This window comes from Malurus melanocephalus, unplaced genomic scaffold (genome assembly GCF_030028575.1).
Source record: "Malurus melanocephalus ecotype Western Australia unplaced genomic scaffold, MMel_1.1 scaffold_1144, whole genome shotgun sequence".
Lineage (NCBI taxonomy): Eukaryota > Metazoa > Chordata > Aves > Passeriformes > Maluridae > Malurus > Malurus melanocephalus.
In genome coordinates, this window is record NW_026624376.1 from 62,484 (window position 1) to 74,068 (window position 11,585).

At 43.0% G+C, this 11,585-nt stretch overlaps 1 protein-coding gene across 1 annotated transcript in view; it reads left to right on the forward strand.

The window, feature by feature from the left end:
* DYRK4 (dual specificity tyrosine phosphorylation regulated kinase 4) overlaps positions 1-5,182 on the forward strand; it is a 17,537-nt gene extending 12,355 nt beyond the window's left edge. The window contains exons 9-14 of the mRNA XM_057387137.1: positions 467-548; positions 1,277-1,449; positions 2,269-2,329; positions 2,864-2,993; positions 3,742-3,896; positions 4,309-5,182. Coding sequence (XP_057243120.1) covers positions 467-548; positions 1,277-1,449; positions 2,269-2,329; positions 2,864-2,993; positions 3,742-3,896; positions 4,309-4,535 — 828 coding nt within the window. The 3' untranslated portion in view covers positions 4,536-5,182. The remainder of the gene's footprint in view (positions 1-466; positions 549-1,276; positions 1,450-2,268; positions 2,330-2,863; positions 2,994-3,741; positions 3,897-4,308) is intronic.
* Positions 5,183-11,585: the final 6,403 nt, after the last annotated feature.

The window sequence follows — 11,585 nt, forward strand, 5'->3', positions numbered from 1 at the left end:
ACACACATGGAGAGGGGTGAGCTGGAACAGTCTGGGGCTGGAAAAGCTGTGGACACACATGGAGAGGGGTGAGCTGGAACAGTCTGGAGCTGGCAGAGCTGTGCAGTGTGGCTCCTTCACGGACCAGGGCTGGCTGTGCTTACAAAAGGTTCATCTGGCACGGCACAAAGCCAGATGCACTTTGGCTTTACTGGATAAGTAACCCTGAGTTTTGGGGAGCTCACTGGTGTTCTGGCTGGCTCACCTTCAGCCTGGGCACCTTTCCAAATCTCTCCTCTGCTTTGCCCAACTGCACATTATTGGCTGCCTCCTCAAGTTAGCAAATGCATTGCAAAGGAGGTTGAATTTTGAAGCTCTCATTATGCAGAGAAGTGTAAATGTGATTTGCATTCTGATTTTCTGAAGTGTTCACTAACTTAATATGGTGCTAAAGCCYTCTTTTCCCTGTGATATCTTTTCTTTTTAGGAGAACATACTATTATACCACAATGGCCAAGGTTCGGTCAAAGTTATTGATTTTGGATCAAGCTGCTATGAAGACCAAAGAGGTTTGCAGAAAAGTCAAATTGATGTAATTTTCTTAATAAGCTTTCTTAATTTTAAATAATGCAGAAAAAATAATTATTTGGTGGGGCTAATACATTGGCCTATGCCCCTGATTAGAGCCTGATGAACTGTTCAGTCCCTGGTGGTGGARCAAACAGTGGTAGAGACAAGTAAGATATTACCATTCTTTTTCTTTGTCTCAAGCCCGATCAGCTCCTCTACTCCTGTTGAAAGCAGAACTGCACTTTCAAGAGTGGTTAGGTGTAACAAACTTATGAGGATAATCCAAATATTTCACTTATCAAGAGGTTTGTCAGGTCCAGGAAGCCTTTCTCAGTGAGATGGTTAAATTGTAATTGCTACGTTTTGTATGAATACYACAGGGAAGGGAATGTGAACTGTGCTTTTAATTTAGGAATTAAATTTGTTGTTGTTTGATGCAAAAGGAACAGCTCCAAATAGGAAAATGAACATGCAGTGAGCTGAATCACAGCATTRGCAGAAAAATTTCCTTCACTGAAACTTGTTGAAGAGCAACTTCCAAATAGAGCAGTGGAAAGTGTATCCATTAATTTTAGGATGGGATTAGAAAATGTTTTCAGAGCCTGTGTGAGCAATCCGTGGAGAGACAGATTTATGGTGCCTGAACATATGCCACTCTTGTGTGAAATGTGGCACTGACGTTGCAGTCCCTTCTGTGATACTTTGCCTCTTGTCTRATTTTGCTCAGTGTACACCTATGTTCAGAGCCGCTTCTACCGCTCSCCCGAGGTGATTCTTGGCCATCCTTACGCCATGGCTGTTGACATGTGGAGCTTAGGCTGTATCATAGCAGAGCTTTACACAGGCTACCCGCTCTTCCCGGGGGAAAATGAAGCTGACCAACTCGCCTGCATCATGGAGGTAACTTCTGGAATTGGTTTGGTACTGATTGGATGAACTGCACCAMCAACACAGAGAAATCTGCAGCAGAAATGAGATACAATTGGCTGTGGCCTGGCCTTTCAGAGGGAGGCTGAATGCAGCCAAAGGGCATTTTGAAAGAGGGGATCCAGCACAAAACTGTTATTTATTGTCACATTTCATGTGCCAAACACTGCTTTGTACACTCACATTGCTACTGAAGGAAACATACTTTAATCTGCTCAGAATTTGTGCAGAGAAGTTAGAGCAGAAGCAGCATATCTAAGGGGAAAGAAATTCCAATTTTTACAGGCTTGCCTTCTCTTAGAAATCAAATATTGTGTTGGTCAGATCAGATGTCTTTAGTCCAAACTGCTACTGAGAGATATTTTGCTCCCAGTGGAGTAGTCAGCTGTGGCTTTGACTGGCAAAGCTTGAAAACCTCAGAGGCTTGGGTAGAAACACGCTGGGTGACCTTAGCTGCTGCTCTCCTCTCCTGCTGGAAAAAAAGCTTTTCCTAAAATTCACTCTGCTCTTCCCAAGTCACACTTTGTGGATGTTGCACTTTCTACTGTCGTTATCAGGGAGGTTGGGTCTATCTCTTCTGTAAAAGTTTTTCAAGGAGTTTTAAGAGTGCACTGTATCATTTCCCACCTCRGATCRCCCACCCATTGTAAATGTTAGAAGGGTGCAAAACTGCCCCATGAAGGCCAGGTCCTCAGGTACTCCACAAGGATCCCTAAACACATCTGACCTGATGGTGTTGTGTATCTTTATGAAATGAGGAGTAACTCTGTGATTTCGTTTTCTGTGTTGAAGGTATTGGGCCTTCCACCAGCTGATTTTATCCAGGCTGCATCGAGGAGGAGAACATTCTTTGGTAATTTCTTTTGATTTTTTTTTTGTCCTTACTGGATCCCTCCCTGCTAGTTAAAAGWCAGAGACTTTTAGCTAATTCCTAGCTGACAAAAATTCTTCCAGGAGGAGGTATGGAAAAAATGCAAAAGGACAACATGATGCCTACAAATGGTGCTCTGCTCTCCGTGTCTTATGAGCCTCTAATTGCTAAAGTGATMGGGAAGGGATTGGGAAAAACATTCCACCCTGACTCCTTAAAAATATTGGTGCTGAAAGGAATGCAGTGGGCTCTGGGAATGAATTTAYATTGCTCATTTATCTGTGTCATTTGGGTTTGGAAATTGCTCAAAGCAAACAAACCAACTTGGTGGAGGATATAGTCTCTAGGATGTAATCAATCCTGCCTGCCACAATTCTGGCAGATTGTCAATCCATCAGGGCAAAACTGGAGTTAAAATGAATGGACACAGATACTGCTTATGTAACTTTAAAAAATATTTAACAAAGGTTTTTAATGTAATTTTTTGGAGCATCTCCTTTTTTTTTTTTGTTTAAGATTCCAAAGGATTTCCTAAATCTGTTACTAACAGCAAAGGGAAGAAGAGATGCCCAGACTCCAAGGATCTGAGCACAGTGCTGAACACCCATGATGCTGGTTTCTTGGACTTTTTGAAAGGATGCCTGATGTGAGTTCAGACTGTATGCAACAAGCTAATTTTGACTTTGCTTTCATTCTCTTGTGCCTTTAAAATCTTTGTACCTCTTGGCTTTGGTTTTGTATTTTCTGGTGARGTGTTCTGGGTTTAAGTTTGGTTTGTTTTGCTTGGTTTTGGGTTTTTTTTGTTTGTTTTGTTTTGTTTTGTTTGTTGGCAGCATTTGTATAACTCTTATTATTGACACTTTATTATTGTCTTCTTTAGCACTGACTTTAAATTTCTTTCGAGCAGTTCAGTAGCATTTTCCTACAGAAATCCTAAAGAAACTGCTAACTTGTGRTTACATGGGAAGGGAAAAAAAATCATCCCACTCTGTTTCACAAGAAGGTTGCTTTCAACGTTCTCTGTTTGCCAAGTCTCTGTGAATCATTGATCCATTTTGGTTTGCTGGCTGAATCAGAACTTCTAGAAAATAATTTCAGTGACGCAAAAAAACAAACCTTACACAAGTAATTTTGTGTCCCTGCCTTAAAACCTCCWGGAAATGCATATTAAAAATGGTTTGATGCTGCTGAGGGTTTGATCAGCCCAGTGCTGAAGTAAACAGGCTCTGAAAGATGGAGATCACATAGGATTTTTCCTAATTTTTAGATAAAAAGCTAAAATTGTTTTGTTTCAAAAAATGACCTGACTCTCAGAAGACAACACTGAACCTTTTKCCTTGTATTAATTTTCAGTTAGAAATGGTTGAATGATGCTTTGTGTCCTGTGATTTAAGGTGGGAGCCGTCCCTGCGCATGACTCCTGATGAAGCAATGAAACACTCGTGGATCCAGGAGCCAAAAACTTTCTGGGCCAAACCAAAAAGCCCAGCTCCAAGGAAGATGAGTGATGGCTCATTCTCTGTCCTGGAAAACAGACGAGAGACAATTCGTAAGCATGTTCTAGTGGTGATCCGAGTGCTTTTCTGTCAGTGTTTGGTGTTTGTGTTCAGTCTCTGTCTGGATAAGGGAAGGGAAGGTGTGGGGATGATGGATGGCACTGAAATTCAGTGCCTCACCTTGTAGAGCTGCATGCCYTATCTTTTAGCTCAGCTGCCAGCAAGAAAACTGGGACTGCTAAAGATTCACGTGGAAAGCTCTTTTCTCAGCTGAGAGCAAAACAGTACCTGACACCACACCACAATGAACTCACTTTCAGAGCAAAAGAATGCATCAGACTGGGCTGTAAGATCCCAGAGAAAACGTTTACCTGGATTTGYTGGGAGTTTGTGTCAATCCTGTGTTTTACCTGCTGTTGAGCATCTGCAGTCTTACCATCTCACTTTAATGATTTATTATTGCAGAGAATCTCTGGAAGAATGCAGCTGACAAAGTGAGAAGTGAACTGGCTGACAGACTGACCCCCTTCACAGGCACAGCAGAAAGTGATGTGCACAACACGAGGAGGCACGCTCTTCCAGAGAAATACTTGGAAAACCACATGGAAAAGCCTATCAAATACAATCAAGCAGAAAACAGTAGTGAAAGAGCTCTTCCCAAAACGTCTCTCTTTTTCCCACCAATTAAGTAACACAGCACAAGCTGAGATTGGCTCACTTGCATACTTAGTCTATTTTGTAGGTATTATTTGTACTCAGGAATATAAGCTACATCTGTCTGTACATGGGCTGTGCACATTGTAAGTATATTTAATGTTCTTTTTACCCTGAAATCATCCTGCCAACCAAAACAGAATTTGAGAAATGTTCCTTTTCCTCATCTACATCCTTGTGATCAGAGATTCTTCAGCAGCAATAAAATGGAGACCGTAGAGGTGGAGAGTGGCTTATTCTTGGTGTTAYAAAAGACTTTTGAATTTTATATTTTTCTGGATCTAGAAGAACAGATGTGTTGACAGAAGAATCTGAATCCTTTCATTTACAGCAGTTTAAGTCAGGAATAATTCATGGGAAAGATTACTGCATTTACTTATGCATAAAAAAAAGAGAAATTAAACCCAGCATCCTCATTTTCCTCCTTCTCCATCTTCCTCTTTTCACAGGGAAGCCACTAGATGGAAACCATTGTCACACCTTCCCAGCAGATTAAGAAATGTAGATTATGTTCCTTAGCTCTCTAGCAGCAGCAAAGCAGAGTGATATTGTGGGCCCATTTCTGCAGGGACTCGACAGGACTAATGGATTAAAACAAGCTGGCTTGATTYGGAAAATTGTCCTTCATGGGGAGTCTGAATATATTCTGAATATATTCTGAAAAAAGCCCCACAAAAACCAAATGGATTTCTGTGGTCCCTATGGTTTATGTGGTAAATGTGTTTAATTGAAATATTTTGCTCTTTGAAAATCAGATTGTCTTTTCACCGCATGTGTAAAGCACCCACCTCAGTACACCGTGTACATTTAGTGCAGCTTATGGGTAGAAATTCACTCCAAAAAGGAAAAGTGAGAAAATTGTCCTACCAAATGCAGCTGCTGCTTTAGCAGTGACACTGCAGCAGCCCCAAGAGGTTTTCAGAGGTGTTTAGGGTCACCATAGCAGCAAACTCCCAGAGGCTCTTTGTGCAAGAGGAAAATCCAAAGGATATGGAAACAGTTTTTAAACAGTTCCAGTGTTAGAGGAGTAAAGAAGCCYCTGACAGGTACAGCTGAATCCGTTAATTCAGCTCAGGGAAAATGGACTCCTGTGATCATTCCCTCAGCCTCAGGCAAATCCCAGGACTGCTGAGGAAACACCTGGAAATGAGTGACCCAAGAAGGGCAATAGCCCGTTATTGAGGGTAATTGAGCACAGAATTACACAAATATTTCTGCTGTAATGCAGACATTCCTGACAAGCAGGCCGCCTGCAGTGCCACAATTACCTGTGCATGTGGTTTCAGAGAGACTCCTTTGTGGCTGAGCCCTCCTGGACACCATGAAATGTTCCCATTCCCACCCTTCAGCAGAACTGGGAAAAATGAGTTCTGTTATGGCCCAGTACAGCCAGGGTGGGTGCAGTGCAGGGTTGGACAGAGCCCTCCTCACACTTCTCTGATTCTTAGACCCTTGRAACAATAACTTGTGCTGTTTTGGTGCAGTTGCTGCTCATTCTTCATCTGCTATGTCACATTCCCAGCTTAGGCTGCCCCAAGTTACAGCATCTGATTCTCGTAATTGTGCACTTGTGTTTGTGTCTGCTCTGCCTCGGGGCAAAGTCTGGGATCAGTTTTATCCAGGTGCCCTTGACACCTACAATGGATGTCACCCTCATGAAGGTGTAAAGCTCATTTGTTAAATACACTTCTGTGCTGGAGCTGTGTTTTCTTCACAGCTTATTTTCTTCACGATTATATTTCACAATCACAAGGATATTTCAATAGCTCTTTGTAGCAAGCATCATCCTATCATTTCTCATGGCATATGCTGATGGGTTTTCCAAGGCATTCAGTGTTGAGGGAGAAGTGACAAAGTCACTGWGCCTTGGTTCAGTTTGATTACCCCTCTGTAACAGGGCAGAGGGTGGCATTGCACTGCAGCTGCCATGAATGTGCTGACCTGCTGTTCTGTTTGAATTCCTGCAGCCTTCATGGTCATCTCCATCTTCAAAATCTTTTCTAATAAGAGCTCTTTAGGTAACTATAGGATTTTTTTTCAGAGATGACAGAAGTAAATAGAAATTACTTGGCAGAAATGCGTAGCCTGGAGATACCATCTCTGCYCCCACACTGCTCTGCAGAAGCAAGTAAATCCAACAGACATAGGTAACATCTTCCTCTCTGTGCCATTTGAAAGGAGGCAGTGAGAAAATTCTCTGGGTAAGAGGACAAGCCTTGAAATGGTGAGAAGAATCCAGTGACTCAGCTTGAGCCACCCTCAGACTGTTCACGACACAGACTCCTAGCCAAAAAAAGCACTGAAAATTTGCTTTCTGGAAAAGCCCAATCCATGCCTCGGGTCTTGTTTCTCTATGATGTATTGTCATTTTTTAACCACATTTGCCAAGAGAATGAGGTGGCTGCTTTCTTGTCCATCTCTGCACGTTGGTCTGTCTGTCTGGTCTAGTGGAATATGTCCTTGCCCGTGGCAGGAGGGTTGAAATGAGATGAWCTTTAAGGTCCCTTCCAATCCAAACCATCCTATGGTGTTATAGTTCTATCTTGCAGTTGTTGGACATTTTTGCAGCATAGATAACTGACTTGGGGTGTAAGGCTGGAAGGGATATCACAGTGTGCAGAAGTTATGGGGTACCACATCACTGAGATGAAGAGAATGTGCACTATTGCAGAAGTGGGTATTTACAGGATGTCAGATAGAGATCTTTAGGTAGTCAGACTATGAGGACACAAAGGCTCMGTGACGAAGCTGTTAGAACACTTCTGTCTCTGAAACCTCAAAACCCCTTATCTGTAAATAACAGCCTTTCTGGAACTGAAGGCTTTCTGCAMAATTGCACCTCACCCTGCTCCTGGAAGGTTACCTGGATGTGACTGCAGCACATCAAGTGCACCATCATTGCCGAGCCCACATCTATGGCCTTCGAAAGCAGAGACTCTCCTGATTGCYCCTTACCTACYGTGCAAGGATTTGGCAGMAAACATCMATTTSTGCTGCAGAAAAGGATTTGGCAGCAAACATCAATTTGTGCTGCTCAGGGTGGGGCTGTGCCCTCCTGTTTGCTGTGTGAGACAAGCAAATCCCATCTGTCAGCACGGGAAATGCTCATCTTTGGCCCTCTCTGTGCCTCCAGAGCTCTGAGCTTTCTGATGGCAAGTCTGCCCAGAAAATGSCTATGCAGAGACTGTTCATATCTGTTCCAAAATGCCTTTGTCCATCATCTGTGATAGCCCTGCCTTCAACAGCATTTCTGGCACCCCTTTGAAGCTTGAGAAGGGAAAGGGGGAAAAAAAACTGCAGTCCTACAATTCCCCATTCCCTAAATACCCCTTACATGCTGATTTATCTGCCCCTCCTAATCCATTTTGCAAACTATTTACTGTAGAGAGAATCTCGACCTCTCTATCCTCAGAGTTTTTTAGGGCATCCAGGATTTTCAGCCTGTGAAGAAGGAAAGGGATTTTCACTGCTGCAGTGGGACGAGGTCTGGAACAGGAGTATTTGTAAAACACAGTTATGGATGAACAAGCCCACAGCAGTGAAGGAGCTGAGAAATTACATTAAGCAAAGGTGAATTCCTTTCACAAGGCAGCTTGTGAAAACATCTCCCATATGCCAGCCCCTTTCCTTCAGGACTGCATGTGTTACTCTGTAAGGAGCTCTGCATCTCTGCCCCTCCATATGATCCATAGGATTTGGTAGAASGAGTCCTGCAGATGTGTGGCAAAAGGTGGGTCAGCTTGGCACCATCTTCCACAAGGGCGATAGTTTTTGGAAATAAAGAGGATCTGGGATRGATCCAAACATGGAAAAGAGAGCTGCCAAGGAAGTGTGCAGCTGAATGCAAGGTATATTATTAGCCTAGTTACAAAAGGTTCAAGTTCTCACTCTGTTAAATATCTATTTGGGTATCAGCCTTCACACATTTTTAAACCAAATTTCTTTTTAAATGGAATTTTTTTGTTAAAATTTGCCCTAAAAGAACAAGCAGAGTTGTTAAATAAACTCAACAGAAATTCAAAGATTTTGAAACTAAATACTGACGTTGCTTCAACTGGTTCTATATAAGAGGATTCTGTYGCTTCAGGGAGCTGCTGAGCTGAGGTGTGGGGTGGAAGTTGGCTGTGAGTCAGGGATGTGTGTGCTGCCAGCAGGGATTTCAGCAGTGGAACAATCAGGGCTGTTCCAAGAGCACTGGGCACAGCATTCTCCTTGTTCTTCATCTCCCAAGTTGGTGGAACATCATCATAATCCCCAAGAGAAAACTCAGTGAAACTTCACYGCTTCCTCTGCTGGCTGTCTGTGCAGCCTGAGGCAGATCCTCACATTCATCCTGTGATTCTGACTCYTCTTTTTCACACTTGGCTCCTGTACAAGCGTTTTGTTTTCTGAAGGGAGCAGATTTGATCTTCCTCTCTCTTCTCAGGTCATCTATAATTTTAAATTCTTCCTTGGCATGTTGCTCAGTGCCAATCTGTGCTATCTCCCTGATCCTGCACATCTCTCCCACGCCCCTCAGCAGTGCCATGCAGACACCACCACATCCTCTTCCATCCAGGAAACTGCAATTCCAGTCCTTCTCACTCAGCCAAACCACCTATCCTTGCAATTCCAGGGGAGTTGCATATTCCAGCTGTGTCCCAGTTGCCTCCTCCAATCTCACACTGCAGCATGTGAGGAAGGATTTTCTGCTTTGAAGTGGAGAACAAACAGCAGTGAAAATTTCTCACATGGGCAGCTCTGCAACATGCAGATTCCCTTGCCTTTTTCCATGCCCACTTCATCATTAACTCTGTCTTTGGCTCATCTCCCACAGGCACCAAAGTCTCTCAGTTTTGATATTYCTGTGCTGTCCTAACCCTCAAATATTCCCTTTGCATTTCTGTATCCCTCAGCCCTGCCTGGTTCTCCCCTAACAGTGTCATGGGCCTCTGTGGAGCAGCAATATAAAAAATGGCCGCATTTTATTAGAGAATTGAAAAAAGAAACCAAAAATATACTTTGTTGTCTAAGGCAGGATTACCAACAACGTGGCCTGGGATTCAAGCAACCTGTGCAATTTGATCTCCTTAAACCCTGTCCCTGAGGATCAGATCAGGTAACTCTCCTCTGTTGTTCATCTGTTCTTCCAACACCTGTCCCAGAAAAATAATACAAATAGCTTTTCTACATTTTCCCTAGGAATAAACAACCACATTCTCAAAATCCAGACATGGGGTATGTTTTGTAGTGGATTATTTGATTGGGCAGATGGGAGATGATGGGCAAGGCACTTCCTGGCAGAAGTGGTCAGAAAGCTGCTGAGGGACTTTGTCATTACACTGGAAGGTCTCAGGCCCAGCAACAGATGATGCACTTTTCTCCTTCCATGCATTCCCACCAAGGTTTAGCACGTGGAGTAGAGGCATTTTTCTTACTGTGCTCTTCCAGATTGCTGTCACAGGAGCCCTTTTWATGGCCACAGCAGCTTCCTCTGATAAGCCATGGCATTCAGACTCAGCCTGTTTCCGGCAAATTTGCCAATAATCATCCCCCACAACGTCACAATCAGGGTTCATTTTGGAATCTGCAATGGAAAGAAAAGTTAGTSAGAAGAGTCCCTTTTCCTTGGTGAGGAGAGCCAACATTCACCCACCCTGAGGAGCACTGGGTAGGAGGTAAACACTTGGCTGCCTTGTTTTGGTTCTGTAGTACAAAACAGCTGTTAAAATGTTCAAAGATGTAGATGAGATGGCTTAGCACACTTTTCCTCAGGCAAGGTGCCAGGGGTTGTTATGTAAAGCGTTGATGTTCCCTGCATTTTGGATATAGAACAGTCGGGTTCCAGCCCTCCTTCCTGGCACCTTTGAGCCCTTCCACATAAACTCCCCCCTTGYAGCTGCCCAAGGTGTCCACCAGACTCACCCTGCAGTGAGAGTGGAAATGTTCTTGTTGAGGATGAAGAGAATGTGCTTCCTCTTGTTCCTCCCAGACTCTGTCCTGGCCAGTCCTCACCTCCACTCCTCCGTTTCTCCACCTTCCTGGATCCTTGCAGATATTCTATCTCCTCTGGAGGAACAGGATGTTCCTGTTCTCCATGAGGAGCAGGAGCTGATGAGTTTGAGCTGCACAGCCCCACAACTGKCTGGTGCCATCTGGATTCAGCCCTCGTGGAGAGCTGCCTGGATCTGATGTTGTGGCAGGAGCTGTATTCCCAAATGGCACCATCTAATTCTCCAAAATGGGAAAGATTTCCTCTACATCCCCCTTTGCCAAGGTGGTGTTTTGATTTGCTTTAATTATGGAGGAGAATCGGGCAGATTACTGTTATCCAGATACAGAAATAAATGCAGTTCATACCAATGAAATGTTTGCCAGTTGCAGTGATTTTACTCTGTTCAGYGGTTTTCAGTTCCTCTTTCACACAACAGTAAAAGATGTTGTGCATGAAATGTTCCACGACATTTGTCTAAAAATGGGTGAACTTTGGAGTGAGTGGGGTAGCGAGCCTTCCTTTGGTCATCAGCTGGTTGCAAAATTATTCTTGTCATACCCACTTTTRAAATCTTTTTTTTTGGATTGCGACCCAGAGAGGGACCTTTTGGCTGTGAATCRCTGCTGGAAAAAATAAAAGAAACACATGCTCTTATTTTTTTTAATAACTATTTTTAAGAAAGTGATTTGGGATAAACACAAAGCATTTCATTTCTCCTAGAACATCCGGAAAGGAAAAATGGAAGTGTTTGGCTTCAAAAATTTTAAACATTCCATTATTTTCAGAAGATATATTTAACAATTTTTTTTTTCTGCACTTGTAGCAGAAATTCTTAGTTTATATTAGAAAATCATTTTGGTCCCAYGAAAGTTTTTTAAGATTTTTTTCAACTCTTTAATAGATCAGAAAATATCTCCCATTTTTTTTAAGTCTGGAGATAGTGAGCAAGCATATTAAAACCACAAAAATCCACATTTGCTTGACTGTAAAGYACTTCCACCAAAGCCATGGAACAGATAGTTTGAGGAAAAGACATGCTAGTTACTGTAARTGG